Source organism: Glandiceps talaboti, chromosome 5 (genome assembly GCF_964340395.1).
Source record: "Glandiceps talaboti chromosome 5, keGlaTala1.1, whole genome shotgun sequence".
Lineage (NCBI taxonomy): Eukaryota > Metazoa > Hemichordata > Enteropneusta > Spengelidae > Glandiceps > Glandiceps talaboti.
In genome coordinates, this window is record NC_135553.1 from 10731586 (window position 1) to 10751253 (window position 19668).

The window sequence follows — 19668 nt, forward strand, 5'->3', positions numbered from 1 at the left end:
TACATGTATACATTTCTCCGATTCTAACCAGTTTCAACTTGTTTCAACTGGTAACGGGGAAAACAGATACATACATTGATCGATACAGGGTGCAGTGTGCTTGTAGCCATCGGGTTTTTCATCTGGTGTACCTGTGTTTAGTTTCATTTACTGGGGTAGGTGGGGGTAGGGTGGTGCCACATTTGTGTATATGACCTTGTATTCGAGTCCACTGTCTGTTAGTCTTGCTCGAGGATACATGGTACTTTTATTGTAGACATAAACTAGAATTAATCACCCCTCTCTCTTTGGATGGATGCTTTGCCCACCAGTGATAGTACATCAATATCCTAACTTTATGTTTGTACTTGCAAATCAACGTTTCAAACAATAACTTACTCAACGTATTGCACAACGCCAAAGGGAACAACACAATCATATTTAGAATTCCATGTGTGTATTTTTGTCATCGTTATTTACTTACTCGAAATTGAGACATGTGGCTTAAAGTCCATTGTCGTTCCCTATAATATCACCAGTCGTAGACAACCTTCTCCAAGACGTATACTTGTTTGTTTTACCGAGTAGCGTGAAAAGATACGTGACCCAAAAGCATTCACTCCGAAAATGTAATTATACGATTAAATATAACCTGCCTCCAGTAAACGCTTTATGAAGGCGTCCCTATGTTCTAAACAGCATGGGAAAAATAAGTGAGTGGATTTTTTTTCAACTACACACTCCAGTCATTGTCAAGGTGATGACCAACTAGTCACAACATGTGACACGCTTCGAAATTGTAGGCGTAGAGAATATTGTGGGTTGTACACAATGTCTCGACATTTTTGAAAAGATAAAAAAAGCATTTAAATACAAGTATTCAGAGTACTGGAATTAATTGATGAAATATTCATGTTTTAAAAAGTCACAATTGTTAAATTGGAAAAAAGACTACAAATAAAATATATATATACATAAGAAATTAAAATTGTCTCATGAGCTACTTGTACAATAATAGTAAATCATAAAATTGATAATCATTCGCCATGCTGTAATTCTTCTCCCTAATTCCAATACGGCTTTCTTCTTATAGATTGTGCGGTCAATCCCTGTCAAAATGGAGCTCCTTGTCAGGAAGCCATTCTAGACCCCGGCTATATATGTCTTTGTACGTCAGGATGGATGGGCCAGGACTGTGAAACCCCATCAGGTAAGTACAAAAGTCATGTAACAATTGACCCACGTGGAGATTTGTATTGAATGTCAAACATTGTACACACTCTTATTCTTCCACTAAACACGGTATCAATTGCAACTTTTTATTATGGCGTTATAATTTCCATGGTTCATCCAATGTCGACGAAATGGTATATAACTTTCTTTAAGCGATACCAAACAGTTCATATCTTCATGGTTCATATTTACTTCGTCAGGGTGCATGGAATCTAACTGCAATTTGTTTGTCAAATCGCCACTTGTTAGAAATAGTCCATATATCATAGGATCTGTAAGATGGTCTGCAAAGGTCTGTGATATTTAAAAAACAAAATTTGCACTAGTTTATGACCCCCCAAGTCTAGGCCTATCACGGGTAACTAGTTCACAAATTCACCTTTCTAACTTATTATATTAACAGCTCAGAATTGTGGAACAAATTCCTATGGCCCAACTGGTACTGTATCGTCTCCTAACTATCCCGGGAATCATGGAGATAGGGAACTCTGCGTGTACTTGATCAGAGTACCAACAGCTACAGCTATACAAATTACCTTCGCTGAAGCTTTTGATGTTGAACTAAACAAAGATGTTGTAGAAATCGGTCCAGGACCAGTCGCTGATTATACTCTCGATGGAGTAAGACAATTTGAAGGAAATACAGCTCCTGCCCCATTCACTATTGATACTAATCAAATATTCGTAATCTGGACCACAGATAAAAATATTGTACGAACGGGATTTTCTCTTACCTATACAGCAGGTATGTATCAACCAAATCTGTTATTCTTTCCAGTTAATTTAGATATACGAATATGTTCATTTCTCGAAGCATCCATTGATGAGTTGCAATGCATGTACAAATCTCAACTTAAAATTAAAAACTGTTGCTTAGAATTTCCACATGGAATAAGGAACCGGCATCCCAACACAGAAACACATGAAAAGCAAAGATTTAAACTGCTTTGCCTATATTACCAAATCAAGAACTGCTAAAGAATGGTGAAAGCATTGTGAATTCTTAGAACCAGTAGAATCTAGTATCTGGATTGTCAAAATCATTAACACACTGCTTAGTATGATTCCGGCGTTCTAAATATGACTATTTGAATATTTAAAATACTGGAACCGGAGCAATTTCATTTTTCTCTCTCTCTCAATTAGATGGTGACGAATGTTCCAACAACCCATGTGCCGATGGTTTTGTATGCATCGATGAATTCGCTTCATACAGTTGTATTGGTAAGTTTTATAAGATTTGTAACAACAACAAGTAGTAATCGAAAGAATGGCTCCATCTACAGTTGTTCTACTCTGCATATTATGCATATGTATCTGCAATTCTACTGCCTATGACGGTACCTCATAATATAAATTACTTTATAATTGCAACTTTGCTAACTACAACCTTACACACTGCTTATACTCTCACTTAATGCCTCTGATAAAGTTTTGCAGACAAAGCGTTTACATTCGATAATCTTGGCTGTAATTACTATTAGTTATCTGTTGCTGATTGCCTATGGGTCTATCGGACGTGAAAATGTGGCATAATTCGCTTGCTTTGTTTTATCCGTATTTGGTTTTTGCTATTTCTATTTCCTTGTCGAGCAGATATTAATGAATGCTCCAGTTCTCCTTGCTTAAACGGGGGTACGTGTACTAATTTGGAGAATGCCTTCAGCTGCAATTGTCCACCAGAATGGTCTGGTGTCAGGTGTCAGACGCGTAAGTATTTAAGACCTTGAACCTTGACCTTGAATGATATCATGTGTAAGTTTTTCGATCTACCAAGGTGATGCATATTTCTTGGTTATTTAAAGTGGCCATATGGATGAGGATTGGGTATTTATTTTGGATTTTTGATTTATAAAACAATTTTATCATGGCTTGCTACTTGAAAAATCAATGTTGCACAAACTGAGTTACTAAACTTTTCTTTACTCGGAGGAAAATACTCTCATAACATTCCAATCAATGTCGATACCGGGTTGTGATAGAATACCAAGTTTCATCCTTTCAAATATCAAGTGAAGGCTAGGTTTGCTCTTCTTTTAAGGTTTGCTTCAGTATGTAGATAGGCTCCTACATTCCAATACGAAAATACCTTGTCCCCCAAAACGTATACACGTTGCTTATGCTCTCCATCTTGAAATTGAAACCAAAGTGTTACCTTTCATTACAGCTGTCAACCCCTGCAACAGCAATCCATGTGACAACGGTGGCACTTGCAATAACTTCATAGATTACTACACATGTACTTGCCGGAATGGATGGAGTGGAACAAACTGTGACATAGGTAAGGCCTAAAACAACAATTGTTTGGTTCTGGTTACCCGACACCACCTAGTTTTTCACTGCCGACCCTAAACTTTTTTTAAATATATATTCGGGACAAAATAAATAACATCGCGAAAATTGGGAAGTCTCGCGAGAAATAGTGGATGTGGAAACAGACATCAACTTAAAAAGACAATATAAAACTGTTCTTCCAATCTATAATGGTTGTAAACCTGATGGGAAGAAACTAATAAAACAGAGACCATATGGAAAACAACGGAAAACATAACTACCTGAACTAGACACTTACACATGTGGAAAAATCTACCTACCCCCATGTATTCTAAAATTGAGCGTAATCGGAACCACACAAGTTTTAGGCATAAGTAATACAGAAAATGAATCAAATGAAATGTGGTTTGAAGTTAAATTAATTTTCATGGACGCAGTACTCAGAAATAAAGATGAGCAAAGATAAGATGAGCAACGAACTTAAGTCTTTGAATCGGGGTAATATGATTCCGCTAGCGCTAATTTTAGTAGTACGTTACACTGCAATGTATATATAATATATGCGTGTATGTATGTGTGTGTGTGTGTTTTCAGATCCTACAACTATATACACTGTACCATTTACACTTTTCATGTTTCATGTTACATTGATATATACCCAATGTTTCTTTACAACAGCGGTCAATTTATGTGACCCTGATCCTTGTCTTAATGGCGCTACGTGTGTGAACTTTCAGACGTATTTCAGATGTACATGTAGCCCAGGATACACAGGAAGTGACTGTGGAACAGGTAAGCACGTATTTGGTTATATAGGTGATATGTTGTAAGACGGGAAAGTTTGAACAATTGTTTAAAATAGTTTAAATACTGTTGCTTGTTCTGTTGAAAATTGTAGTTAGTAGTGACTTAAGTGTACCGTTTTTTAAAATTATGATTATATTAATTTATTATATGTAATTTCAAATTGAAAGATTTCTGGTAAAAGTTGCAATCATGTTAAGGGTGAGGTTTTTTTTTTTTTTGTTTCTCATCTCCAATGGAATAGTCAGGCGGGTCGGGCGGGCGAAATAAAAAAAAAAGGGGGGCAAGAAAAAAAATGTATTTTTTCAGTTCTATTCTCTGTCCTTTCTGTCCTGTTAGTCTGTATACAACTTCATTTCTCTTCTCTTTATTGATTTCCTTGTTACAAGTCTCTTTCCTTCATTTTAGCAAGGTTGACAAGTCTGTAGAACAACTTTGTAAGAAGATGATTAAATACTTATCATCCTGATGGGTGTATATCTGTAGCCATGAACTATTGTGTGATTTTATCAGGAGTACTAATACATTCGTCCTATTAATCAAAGTGGCATTGCCATCGCTAACAATGTTTTCAAGTTATCCAATTTGAACTTTAGTGTGTAACTTTTTGAAACACGTACGTGATTGTCACTGATCAGTGTGCTAGATGAATTTTCATTTATATAAACCATTACTTCTATGAAACATTTTTCTTCAGTGTGAACTTGTCAAAATAATCCACCAGATAACATGTCAAGCATTTCTAGAACTCAGAACCCCTTTGGGATTTACTGTTTAAAAGTAATTAAAAGTAATAATGTAAACATTGGAATGTCTTCAAAGGTCATGCATGTCATGGGTCATGAAACGGCTATGGAGTCGGTCATTTCCCTGATAATACAACTGATTTAAAGCTAAAAACTGGTCAAGAAATTTGGAATGCAGTATGACTTTTACCAATTTTAAGCATAATTTTGAAAATGATGGAAATATTCTGAGCTATTATTGCATTGCAGCAAAATGTACCGCGTGACAGTATTAATTTTGAGCCCTGTCCCTCATCAAACCTCAATGATTTCTGCCATGATGAAAGACACATGCTGCTCTGACGTAACAAAGGGGTTGGGTGGGTGGGTGGGTGAGAGGGGGGGGGGGGTTAGACGGCGGTGTTCTGCCAAGGTTTCCAACAAGTGGGGACACAGGCCCCTTGGTTCCAAAAAGTGGTGTCATTTGACAGGGAGTGGGGTCAATTATTATTGTTTATGAAATATTCATATAAATTATCTCAGACCACTATAGAGATACTGTGGTCTGAGATATTCCATTACGTATAGACCATTACTAACAACATAAAAAAATTCCATTCATAATAACAGTTCCCAGTAAGCTATTTTTTGAAAATAGTGTACTACACATTACACCTTAGAAAAAGAAGGCAATTAAGATTATGTAATATATATATATATATATATATATATATATATATATATATATATATATATATATATATATATATATATATATATATATATATATATATATGAATGATATATTGTTTAGAAAGATTGGACAGCCAGGTAGTCACAATTTTTAATCTGAATATCAATGAATAGCAGTGCTAAAATTTATAATTCCCTTTTTTCAGACAATGACAATGACCAACTTCAAAATAAGTCACAGTGAACATATGATCTCGAATAAAAACTTTGAGAAATCCTAAACTTGTAACCACTTGTTTCATTTTTAAAATTGTTAGTACACTGCTGTGTTTATCATTCCCTCTTCAAATTCATGACATTTTGAAGAAAAAAAATCCCTGACTTTAAAAAGTACTAAATGTGAACGAAAAACTTACAAATAATAGTCAAACAAACTTTAAAATAATTTATTTTTTATTAATTAACCGTTACTGGCTGTGTATCATGATTTGGTCCTGCTATATCAAATGACAGCATAGTTACGTACCGTAAACTTGCAATGATACGGAAAGCTGACATTAGGTGTCCTTGAAACTCAGAACTTGAATCTTTAACTAAAACTATCAACAAAGTCAAAGTTGGGATGCTCTGTAAATATTACATTAATTTTTTTCTGATTTGCACAACAAGTTCGTTCTTCATATCTGACCGGGCGCACATGCATCGGCCGTCTATAGTGGCCATGCCAGTGATTACGCATTGATTCAGTGCCCAACATTCACATGTGTCACTAGCACTCATGCAACACGATCCCCTAACACAGCTTTTTCGGAATCAAAATACACATGTACTCATCAACAAATGAAAATCACAACCTCTCCCATAAATTTGGTTCACGAAGGCTTCTGAGCTGTGGCATGGCAGATAGATGTTCCGGTAGCAAGTTCAGTGTTTCGCACACGTCAGTGATTAGGTCAGAGGTCACGACAGTGACAGTAGACAAAACATGTGACGAGAGACGTCCATTTCGACGTCTCATCTAATCCCTCTAATGTTTTAATTTGTAGATTAAGTTTATCAAAGTTGATCTTTTTGTGGCATTTTTTATGTTAACAATAGAACTGCGCGTTGTCACTGTATCTTTATATGATGTCAACAAAACTTTCCCTTACGCAGTCAGTATACTTCTTGTGGGATTCACGTCGAGTCAGAGCCTGGCCTGGTCCGGCCGTGGACTTAGATAATTTTGATGTCTGCCGTAAAATGAATGCGCCAAAGCGACGCAAGGTGGGAAAATTATTGCTTCATTTGTAATTTTAGGGGGCCAATGTCGCAAGGTCGTGGCCTCGGCAGAACTGGCCTAAGACGCCATGGGGAACCTTACAATTTTGCTGTGCTCAGGGGTCGGTCGGAAATAAAAAAACTTTTTTTTTTCTAATGTCGGAGCTGCAAATTAGGGTCGGTCGGGAGATGAGAAACAGAAAAATAAAAAGGGCCGCCCTAAGCAGTGTATAAAGTTTATTTTGATTACTGGATAGACAACAAAGGAAACAAAAGTATCATCCTGTCGGCTGTTTTGCTAATTACTACGATATGATATATGATGTGATTTATTCATATCTAATCATATCTAATGATTACAATAGTTAAAAGTATAGTCACGAATGTTTTCCAGTCTGTGAGAGACCTAGCCATGTAATGTCTTTGCCCCAAAACTGAGCCTAGATTTGTACAGTGACTATTGTGCGAGGAACTATGATATAACTGTCGTGAGCGAGTGGAACATGCAAGTCTACAGGCTTGAAAACAGAGTCTAAAAAATCATGCCTTTGGTTCGGCGTCAATGCCACAACAACGCCCTAAAAGTTGTATATTGAATATTGACTAGTATATTGACTAATCATGCGAGTGTACTGACTGAATACAAACATTCTCGAAAATGGTGAAAAAGAAAAAAAAACTCGCGCTGTCGTTCTGTACCATGCCACAACCTCGTCTTATAGATTCTACATGACAATATATATTTTCACCACAGAAATAGACATGTGCGACACCGATCCCTGCCAGAATGGAGGAACTTGTACAAATTTCCGTACATTCTATACCTGTACATGTGTAGCAGGCTGGATTGGAAATGACTGCGATATCCGTAAGTCCCCATCAAATTTGTCTATCATTTTTCAAAGATCACCGAAGAGATGCGCTGTCTCTTGTCTATCTATGACCACTATTTAACACATCTTTGAAATTTCTCATAGCTCAGATTATAAATCAGGCAAAATTTGCGGAATTTAAAAAGAAGACTACCCTGATTGGTTGACGCAGTTTTGATACTTGAGATAGTTTTGTATCTGTTTGATATCAAATTGAGACACATTTTGTCATCAGTAAATAAGAAAAAGCTGAATCATTTAAATTCAATGTGGACGTTATTGCATGATTGATTGATTCTCATTTCTGTTCCCTTTCTAGGTATTGATGCCTGCGAGAACGATCCCTGTCTGAATGGCGGAACCTGTAACGATTTTTTCACCTACCATACATGTAACTGTCCGCAGGGTTGGAACGGTGATAATTGTGAAACACGTAAGTTCTCAATTCTCTACATGTCCCGTAACATAGTTTGACTGTTATGAGAAATAACAAATAAGCCTTTCCAAATTCAAAATTTGTCATGGTGGCACTCTACTTCCTGACTGTGTGTACCTTGGGGGTATACACGGTATAGGTTAATCATAGAGCACTGCTGCTTTCCTTGATGTCTGAACAATACAAAAAAAAACATCCCCGGTTTACACTTCTACAGAATACCAACTTGGGACGGTACTATGAGGTGATGGTCCATACCCCCAATTTGAGTGAGGGCGCTGTATTCTCAATTATCTCTTTGCAGTCTGGAATAGCCTATTGACTAGAGATTGTTCAGTAACTCTCCTTTAGTATCATAATAAATTCTTTTCATTAGATCTGCGAGAGAAATAACGTCACTCACCCCTTTACATTTTTACAGCTGCAAACCCCTGCATCAGTAACCCTTGCCGAAATGGTGCCACTTGTAACAATTTCCAGTCATCTTATACATGTGTCTGTGCAGATGGATGGAAGGGTGACACTTGTGAGGAAGGTAAAAATGACCATTTTACGATTGAGTAACAGAAAATTAAAAACAAATCACACTAAGTTTCGTCAGTCTATCCTGTAACCATATCCTTATATGTTGGTTTTTATATTCATGATTATCGTGATGTTAGATTGGTGACATTGAAAGTATCTTGTAAAAATCACGATTTAGACTAAGGCCTAATAAAAAAAATGTTTGGTTCCGGTTACCCGATCCCACCTAGTTTTTTTCACGCCGACCCTCAACTGTTTTTTTTTTAAAGTATTCGAGAAATAAATAATAAAATCGCGAAAATTGTGAAGTCTCGCAAGAAATAGTGGAAACCGAAATCAACTTGAAAAGACAAATTGAATGTAAAACTGTTCTTCCAATCTTTAATGGCTCTACATCTTATGAAAAGAAACCAATAACACAGAGACCACATGGAAAACAACGGAAAGCATAACTACCTGAACTAGACACTCACATATGAAAAAAATGGATAAAAATATCAAAACAAAATCTACCTACCCTACCTATTCTATTTAGCGTAATCGGAACCACACAACTTGTTTTGCTAGGCCTAAATAATACATTTTTGTCATACATCGAAAGTGGGCATTAAGCGTTGAGCCCGACAAGTACCCCGGGTGTTCCTATCAGGAACAAGTCTATGTGTGCATACTAAGGCAAGCAATCACATTATGTCTATCAATGTATGTTAGATAAGACTTCATCATGTAAATTTATCGTATAAATTGATATAGTATACATTGCAGCAAAGACATGTTTACTGATATCGACGTACGTTACTTGCATATGGCACGTATATATGATTTGGAGGTGACAAACTGCATCTGTTCCCTTTTCTACAGTCGTTGATCTCTGTGAATCGGACCCATGTCAAAATGGTGCCACATGCACAAATTACCAGGTGTTCTATATATGTCTGTGTCCAATGGGCTGGGTTGGCAATAACTGTGAAATTGGTATGTAGACAAAATTATTGATTCTTTTACACATTCTACTGTTTCTACAAATGTTGAAATATCACACCATACGATTTTATGCTCTGCATTTATTATTTATTCAATTAAAGTTGTAGATGGTAAAATGCACTGAAATTTAAAGCACTCGTTCACTTCTGTAAAGACATTCAGTACATTCTCTCTAGTTGTATTGTAAGTGCAATATTGTATTTTTCCAGAACAAAATCCATGCAACAGCAACCCTTGTGAGAACTCAGCAACTTGCAACAATTTCTATACCTACTATACTTGTACTTGTGAAGCTGGTTGGATGGGAACAACCTGTCAGATAGGTAAGCAAATTGTTTCGTATATATGTATATTATAAAATAAACACCTAACTTGTTCGATAACAAATCACAAACTATACAAATTACAGTCATTATTGCTCATTTCGTTCGTCTTTAACATTGCCGTAAATTGTCACTGTTTGGATTATCTATCAAAATGACATAATATTTCATCATATAATTTCTTTGATTCTCAAACCAAATATTCTAATAGCTATATATATAGATACCAATATCTTGTAATAGTGACCATTGTTTATTGTCAGAATGTTGAGCATCAACTAAAAGATAGATGTACAATTTTTACAGCTATTCTGCGGATATTCTCATGTCTTTGAGTGCTTTGCCACCTGCCGTTTGCTTTGTGCAGCACATACAAATTTGCTTAAGTGTGTTTGATGCAGAAGTGTTTGTTTTTGTTTACATTCATTTAATATTTTTAATTTTGCATATATCCTCGCTTAGTTTTTGCTTCTAACTTCATGGTGTGTGTTTTGCATTGCTTCATCCCACTTTCCCAGCTGTTGACCTTTGTACCAGTGACCCGTGCTTAAACGGTGCAACGTGTGAGAATTATCGCACATCTTACATTTGCTCATGCGCAGAAGGCTGGGAAGGCACTTTCTGTGAAATAGGTAAAACATGATGTAATAAGGTGCCTACATGTGTATAACTGCTAACATTTTAGATGCGCATGTACAAGATGCGTACGCACTCATAGTTACAGCTAACATCCGGATTACCTAACCACGCACATGCATGCTTTTTAATCCGGGTGAAACACTACTTTTTAAATTATCGTTTTCGGGTATTATAGGTGTGCAAGTCTTTAAAATGTCTTTTAATATGACCCTTTGCTCATCTCAACTTGCACTCTGTAAAATCACAAACAAGTTTTGATAAATCACTTTTGGAAGCATTATGAAAAGACAGCAGTAAATCTGTTGGATAAAAGGCTAACCTACTTGAATTGCGATAAATTCAAGATACACTAGTCATAAGCGTTTGAAATCCTATATAAAACTAAAAACTGAAAAATAAAGAGAGAGAAAAAGATTACATGTATAACGCATCCTTTCTACACGAATACTCCATGCTCTAATTGTGTATTCACCAGAGCTTGTTTGATGAAGATGAGGATGTGGTGTCTCTTACTAAATGTGTGAAAATAATTGGTGTTGGTAATTTCCTAACACGTTGTCTTCCTTTGTGACGTCGTGGTTCAAGTGTTCATGTACAGAACCTTATCTTATCTGTATAAGATACAAAAAGCATGGTTGTAGTCTCCAATGTTAATTTTCTTTTCACATTTTGTGTGTTTAGAACGTACACATGGTAATGACCAGGTGGTTTTTGGATATGGGATTTTTACGTGAAAGTATTACGTCAATACCAAAAATATGTTGTCATGGGAACATTCTCTAGCACAGTTAACGTTTTAAATATTTAGATAGATCTCAATGGGAATGTTTCGATGACACGACATTAGTAGGAGGTCTGATGTTTCAACTTATATCAGTTAAGACAACGACACACCAGATATATGGTTTGTTGCTAACATCGGCTGTGACAGCAAAACACAGATATACGGTTTGATGTTGAATTAACACCAGCTACAGTTGTTGCCTAGGCTGAGATTACTAAACTGTGATCTTACTTCTCTTTTTCAGCTATCAACTTGTGTCAGCCAGTGAACCCCTGTCAGAATAACGGATTCTGTACAAATTATCGAACTGACTATGAATGCATATGCCAACCCGGCTGGACTGGATCAGACTGTTCAGAAGGTATATCCACTAAACATGATATTTGCATTACAAAGATCATATTTTCCTCAAATTATAAAAACAAATTAAAGTATTGATTCTGTCGTTTTACTGTGGCAAGTCTTGAGTTTTTAAAGTCATTGATTTCAAAATGGGATAACAAACAAAACAAAACAGATAGTGTTGGTTATTGTGTACCATAACAGATCCCTGATATCAAAATTTCGTCTTTATTATTTGTAAGCCAATATCTAAATTGTATGTCAACATTAAAATAACCTTAATACAAAAAACAATTACCAATCTTTTATTTTGCAAATTATGACGATTTTTCTGTAAATTTTCCTTTAGCAATTGATCTGTGTGAAAATGATCCCTGTCAAAACGGAGCTACTTGTCAAAACTTTCAGACGTACTATACTTGCTCTTGTATACCTGGATGGACTGGGCAAAACTGTAATGTCGGTAAGTTACATTTTGTAATAGCTAGATGATACGTTCCGCAACCATCTGATTTCTAGGAATCTTTTGCTATCTGCCCCACAATTTATACATAATGATATTATACTTTCTCTTTTTTACCAGCCGTTAATGCCTGCGAGGTCAACCAGTGTCTGAATGGTGCGACATGCGTAGATTATCAAAGTTCGTATCAATGTATATGTGTTCCTGGGTGGACAGGAAACAGATGCGGATCTGGTAAGAATTGTTAGATTTTACTGATGATAATGATCTATAAAGCGGTATTGATATGTTATCTTTATCAGAAGTGTACATCAATATAATTCAAGTTAAGCTTATAGCCCAGACACTTGATGTCTAGCCGGATAACCAAATACATAAGTTAGCTAACAAATGTATCGAGTATGTTAAAGCTTATATTAAAGTGGGAATTTACTTCCAGGAAATTTCAGTTTACTTTCAATAACCGTCCTCCTTTTTTGTCTTATTATAGATATCAACGAATGCATATCTAACCCGTGTCTGAATGGTGGTTACTGTTCGAATGGCTTCAACTCGTACACATGTACTTGTTTAAATGGCTGGGAAGGAATAAACTGTGAAATTCGTGAGTGAATCTACATGCACAGGCCAATCTAGATATTCTATTGAAAGTCTGATGACAATCATATTTTTTCATTAGTATGCATATGAGTTGGTAGTACTGGACGTTATTGATAAGTTGTATTCTAACTTTTGAAACTGATGAGGATAAATGACACAACACAGGTAATAACTACCAAAGTCATATTGTGTACATACGAAGAATACATAACACATACCAACTGAAGATAACAGACAGTTAAGAAGCAATTGCATTTGTTTCAGAAAACTTTCCTGGATTGGATTTTTTTCAAAACATTTTATGATACCTCCCTTTTCTTCTCCAGCAATTGACAAGTGCGAACCTGAACCTTGTTTGAATGGGGCAACATGCAGCAATTACCAGACCTATTACATCTGTCAATGCCCACTTGGATACACTGGGTCAATATGCGAAACTTGTAAGTGTTATAATCCAAGAAACTTACGCCTACTAGTAAACTCAGTCTGATGTCATGGCGTGTGTGTATATATATATATATATAGAGAGAGAGAGAGAGAGAGAGAGAGAGAGAGAGAGAGAGAGAGAGAGAGAGAGAGAGAGAGAGAGAGAGAGAGAGAGAGAGAGAGAGAGAGAGAGAGAGAGAGAGAGAGAGAGAGAGAGAGAGAGAGAGAGAGAGAGAGAGAGAGAGAGAGAGAGAGAGAGAGAGAGAGAGAGAGGGGGGGGGGAGAGATTTATTTTCAAAATTGTCCAGTGTGTACTTAGTATTTGATATTTTTTCGTATATTTAGATTTGGATGAATGTGACCCTGATCCATGCGAAAATGGAGCAACCTGTGAAAATTATTATACCTATTTCATCTGCCGATGTGCTCCGGGTTGGTCAGGGCAGACTTGCAGTGACGGTAATTATTATAACATGTTACAGTGTTTTTAACAAAAAACTATTTTAAATGAACTGATGTAAGCTTGTGGCCAGCTTGACATTCAACATTTGGAAATTAATATTATTTATTAGGATCCATTATCCTTCATTTCGTTTCATAAAGACGAAAGCATTACAATTATTTTACAATCCATTTCACTCTTATTATATGTGTAGAGTAACGTTCGATATGTTCAATCTGACCCTAGTTCTACCAGGCAAAAGTGTATGTGTCATGACTAGTGGTCACTAAGAACCTGTCATTTCATTGCTTATGTGCACGAATTTGATGAAAGGAATAACTAAATACATTATAGTTTGACATTTGCATTATTTGTTTTCATACAGACCTCAACGAATGCTTAAGCCAACCATGTCAGAACGGAGGTACCTGTAACAACCTTCAGAACAGTTATACATGTGACTGTGCTCCAGGATGGTCGGGAATAAATTGCGCTGTTCGTAAGTATAACTGAGTGAAATTTGATGATCTTTATATCTTATATGAGTTGCCTAACTGTTGGTGACACACCGATTTCTGCACCTTTGTACATCACAACATGTTAATACAATCACCCGATATTTGTATGATTGTGTACGTACACTTTTCATTCACAGCAATTGATTTGTGTGTCAACGATCCCTGTTTGAATGGTGCAACGTGTCGAAACTTTCAGACGTTTTATCAATGTGTATGCACATCTGGTTGGACTGGTGACAACTGTGAAACAGGTAAACGTTGGAATTCTAGTCACTTGTCTACAATTTCATAACACTATTTCCTCGCACCATGTTTTGTTTTAACCATTCATTTCATTAAATAGTATGTTACCTTTGATTGATTGATACCTGTAACAACTTTTCACAAATTAGACAACTGTAGTATTTTCAAGTTAACTAAGTTTATGGAGAATATATTTAAGTTGATATTTTCCATCAGAAACATATTTTATTTCTCCAATGCTCCCTTTTTGAAGAATTAACACAAAATCTTCACTTCTTTTCAGAACTCGATGCCTGCAATCCAAATTTTTGCCAGAACGGTGCAACTTGTAATAATTTCTTCACATATTACACATGTACTTGCGTACCCGGCTTCATTGGGAACGACTGTGAAACAGGTATGTAAATTCACCACGTTGCAATAACAATTAGCACGGTGTGATCTTACCACTGCATGTTTGACCCGCCTATAAGTCATCCTTGTAGTGATGCATCATTGATTGCACGTCGTAGTATTGGCTTATTTAACAATGAATGCAGATATATATTATATACTGACATGCTTTCGTTATCACGAAATTGTTATTGAGGAAACCTGATGGTTTTTTATAAATAGAAACGAAGCGAATTAAAATTCTTTTATCAATCGAACTCTACGAAATGCTTTCAATATCACCAACCTTCTCATAAATGAATCATCTCTGATTATGTGATGACCACGTGGTAAAGGTTGGATGAAGATTATAAATAATTACTATGCAAGACGCACTGCTTTAAAAGTCTGGACCTAGAACTATCTTAGACCACTGGAGCGGTATGTGATATTATTAGTCAATGTAAAAGAAAGAAAGGCAAACCAAATTAATGAAAACTAATATCTGTGGCTAGCATGAATTTCTAGTTTGGTGTGTGGCTTACCTGTGTCGTTTTGTGTTGTGTCTTGCCTACCATTGCACTGTTTGTTACTGTTGCTGCTGTTGGTATTGCTGCATGCAGACATTGATGAGTGTAACAGCAGCCCATGTTTGAATGACGCTACCTGCCAGGATTTGATCAATTCTTACAACTGCATTTGTGTGGATGGATGGACAGGCGTTCACTGTGAGATAGGTAATGTTAATAGTTTTAGGAACGAGCCAACCAGAGGTGTGGTTCTGATAATCTCTTTCTGTCCATTTTTACCCTAAACAGATGTAGACATGTTGTGAACATTGTCGAGATAAAATGGTATTATTTGAAATCAAGTATTTTATAACCAATGAACAGTGTTGCTTATAAATGATGTGTTCACGCGATTGTGTTGCTTTTTTATCACTTGGACTCTGACAATTGAATATGAGTAGTTTCATTGCAACAAACAAACAAACAAACAAACAAACAAACAAGCAAAAAAATGGACAAACTAATGAAAAAAATATTAATAAAAAATAATTTAAAGATGTTCTGGGAACCACCCATGGTTTTGCTGGGCCTGTCAACATGAAGAACTCACCACTGCACTGCAACACTCTTTACAGCATTAATGTTGTTGTAAATGACAGGGCTCACGAAATTGCGACTCAGATGTTCAGATAAATGATTCATGTTTCCGACTATTTGGTTTGAAATAAAATTGAAAACAAATTACAAAATAACTACAAAAACGTCGCAATAATATTCTACAAAATTAATTGTCCAGAAATAGATGTACACATTTTAATCAACAGGCCAGTCATATTAAACTTTGTACTTCAAAGATAGAAAAGGAACAAGGTGGACGGTTTCAGTTTGAAATTAATGAATTGTTAAAATTTGACATTATTCTATATTTGTTCGTCCAAACAGAGGTCGACTTATGTCAACCAGACCCATGTCAAAACAGTGCGCAATGTGTGAATTACCGGACAGATTATCAATGTGTATGTGAACAAGGATGGACCGGACAGAATTGTGAAATCGGTAAGTTTCTGCTCATGCATGAGGAACACACACACACACACACACACACACACACACACTCTCTCTCTCTCTCTTTGAATCGATTACGAATTCACATGTCAAAATAACGAGTAGTCCGATCCCGGGTGGTGCCATACATTGCATTATGGGATATGTAAAGCGCGAACGTTACTTCTCGTCTGTAACGCGTCTAGTCTCCCGGGTCCACACTGCCTTTGATGTTGAAACATTTAACATTTTCTCGGTAACGTAACATATTTTACTAAAATTTTATACCATTTCCCATCTTTAAATATTATTTTCAACTTTCAAAATGTATTCTGAGTGCAACTCGAATGTGAATAGGGAAATACTGAAATGTGAACAGTAAACACGCTGCAGAGACAAACACCACTCCCTGAGTGATACCATATACTGTGGAAAAACGTAACGTGATATTTCAACTTTACCAACCTTTACGGTACTCAAGTGGAAACTTACAGTTTTTCTAAATATACTGCTTTGACGATTTCTGTCAAAACCCCCACTAATTTGCCCCGTGAATACGGTTTTCATGTAGTGCACCTGCGCCATTAGGCGGACTTATGCGCCACCAACGTTTAGCCTGCTACATACAGTGCTAGTGTTGAGTTAACATGGAGTTAATGTATTTCTTTTTACTCATTGTTAACATACAGAGTTGAATCCCTGCACGTCGTTCCCATGTAGAAATGGTGGTACGTGTAATAATTTCTACACCTTCTATACTTGTGATTGTTCAAGTGCATATGCAGGACAAAATTGTGAAAATGGTAAGTACTTTTGGGGGCACAGAAGAAACCATTCCAAATATTTTAACAGATTGTAAGCAAATAGAATGTGATCTTATTTAAATTGATTACATCAAGTTTGTGGCCGATTGAAAAAAGGGTAGAGTTTGTCCAAGAATAAAGGTAAAGATAAAAGGGTGAATAAATGTACAAGATATGGAGGTATGTAATTCGCCCAAAACTGACCAAGTACGGGCAGAGTTACGAGCTCGTAAGTCTCAAGTACGAGTGACGTCATACTCTTGTAAGTTGTAGTTGGCCTAATTTTCGATGAGTACGCAGAGGACTCACGCTTGTCGTATTCCGCTTGTCGTATTCCTTCTTATGGGTATAAACATGATAAATCTTTGATTTCTTGCAAGTCAAAACATAGTAAGGGTGTATTCAGTAATGAGTAAGTCATAGTTGGATATTAAAGGGTCCCAGAATATCAAGTTTGTCGTGTGAAAAACTCGTGGTGTATGAGTTTGGCATAGAAAACTCACTGGTACACATACACATATACATGATTTTTATATTCACATTTGAATTCTGTCATTGACAAACATGTTGAGTAACCTTCTTTGCAAATGATCATTTAGTTCTTGTCGCACAAAATTACTGTTTTTCATTATTCCTACTTTTTACCTCAGATTTCAATGAATGTACCAGTAACCCATGTGAGAATGGTGGTTCTTGCAACAATCTGTTTGATAGCTTCCAGTGTACTTGTGTTGCTGGGTATACTGGTGCCAACTGTGAAAATGGTATGTAAAATTATAACATTCAGTTATACTAGTATCTATTTACTGAATTTCATTATTGTTCTACAGAGTTTCATTTTTGAATTATATTTAATGAAAACTACCATATATGTTAGAGAAACAGAACTTAAACTTGACCAAACTTGATGTTGTTTTCTAAAGACAGTACTTTCATAGACAATCAGAACTTTCTTTTGACTTTCTCTTATAATCTGCTCTGATCACATTTTCAAGTGGCAAGTATTTTTAATTGCTGTAAAATGGACGCCCATATTTTCAAAGTGGTTGTTAATTGTTTGTACATAAATATCAGTAAACTTGACTTACTAACATTTGAATTTTTAATCCATGTTTAGTGTATCTAAATATATCCACAAATACATATAATCCCTACTTTTAATTATTTGTGCAGAAATTGACTTGTGTGAAAATGATCCATGCCAGAATGGTGCTACTTGTAATAACTTCAGGACCTCATATACTTGTGAATGTGCCCCAGGATGGACAGGACCTAACTGTGCAGTTCGTAAGTAATTGTACATGGATGATAACTATAGTCACAGGGAGTGATGAGTCAGCCGTTGAATGACTATGACGTATTGATATTCATTATCAGCCCAGTTAAAAACATTATGCGATTCAGATTACATAATCCTAACCACAGACAAGTATGAAATTTCTTACTTGTCTGTGCCCTAACTACCTGTTCACTGCCAACCCTTGTAATTCAATAATAAAAAACCAGTAAAAATAACAAAAAATAATGAATGTTATTGCATCATTAGATAGAATAACACAACAATAGAGATGTCAGGATGATTTCATAGAATAAAAAATAGAGACCACTATAAAATAAAAAACAAAGAACTTATCTATACTGACCCAACCTGTTTTTGAAAGTTAGATCTGTGATACTGCTGTCATTGGATTTATTATTTATTTTACATTGTACACAGTTGCTCTATATTTTAATTTTATGAAAATCAATCTCATTGTATGCAACAATGCTAAAGCTAAGACATCATTTCTCATATATTTTCAGCTATCAATTTGTGCCAATCAAGCCCATGTCAAAATGGAGGTTTATGTCGTAACTACCAAACCTCTTATGAGTGCCTATGTCTACTTGGGTTCACAGGAACTCACTGTGAAACTGGTGAGTTCATATACAAATCAGTCCAGAAATGTGTTCTTCCTATTAATGTTATATCTTTCACACACTCTGTTCTTAGCAACATTGTCGGTGTTCAGTGTTGAACTTGATAATCAACCACAAATACTTACATGTCATTGCTTTTCCCGCAGACTTGCGTACAAAAATTGTTGGATTTGACATCAGTAATGTGGAAACACCTAAAATATGTAGCTTTACAAATTCAGCTTTCAGGCCTTTGATGTATTCTTTGTGCATTGTATACTTTAGAATAAAAATTTACTGTGTATACAAACAGAAAAATGTACTGCAAAACAAATTCTGCTTTCAGACTTCACTCATTACAATGAAATTGCACATTTTGCATCAACACTCTTTTTCATCCAAGCATACCAGAGACATCGCTTTGCAAATCTGGCTTTCAGATTTCTATGATTTCAGCAGTCCTGTATAGATGTTGC

General features: G+C 35.9%; 1 protein-coding gene across 1 annotated transcript in view; it reads left to right on the plus strand.

Moving 5' to 3' along the window:
- The first annotated feature begins 679 nt into the window (after positions 1–679).
- LOC144435341 (uncharacterized) overlaps positions 680–19668 on the plus strand; it is a 97460-nt gene continuing 78471 nt past the window's right edge. The window contains exons 1-26 of the mRNA XM_078123937.1: positions 680–692; positions 1073–1189; positions 1616–1957; positions 2359–2436; positions 3380–3493; positions 4165–4278; positions 7723–7836; positions 8160–8273; positions 8698–8811; positions 9663–9776; positions 9995–10108; positions 11776–11892; positions 12223–12336; positions 12457–12570; positions 12827–12940; positions 13263–13376; positions 13708–13821; positions 14190–14303; positions 14460–14573; positions 14849–14962; positions 15561–15674; positions 16389–16502; positions 17180–17293; positions 17944–18057; positions 18467–18580; positions 19097–19210. Coding sequence (XP_077980063.1) covers positions 680–692; positions 1073–1189; positions 1616–1957; positions 2359–2436; positions 3380–3493; positions 4165–4278; positions 7723–7836; positions 8160–8273; positions 8698–8811; positions 9663–9776; positions 9995–10108; positions 11776–11892; positions 12223–12336; positions 12457–12570; positions 12827–12940; positions 13263–13376; positions 13708–13821; positions 14190–14303; positions 14460–14573; positions 14849–14962; positions 15561–15674; positions 16389–16502; positions 17180–17293; positions 17944–18057; positions 18467–18580; positions 19097–19210 — 3061 coding nt within the window. The remainder of the gene's footprint in view (positions 693–1072; positions 1190–1615; positions 1958–2358; positions 2437–3379; positions 3494–4164; positions 4279–7722; positions 7837–8159; positions 8274–8697; positions 8812–9662; positions 9777–9994; positions 10109–11775; positions 11893–12222; positions 12337–12456; positions 12571–12826; positions 12941–13262; positions 13377–13707; positions 13822–14189; positions 14304–14459; positions 14574–14848; positions 14963–15560; positions 15675–16388; positions 16503–17179; positions 17294–17943; positions 18058–18466; positions 18581–19096; positions 19211–19668) is intronic.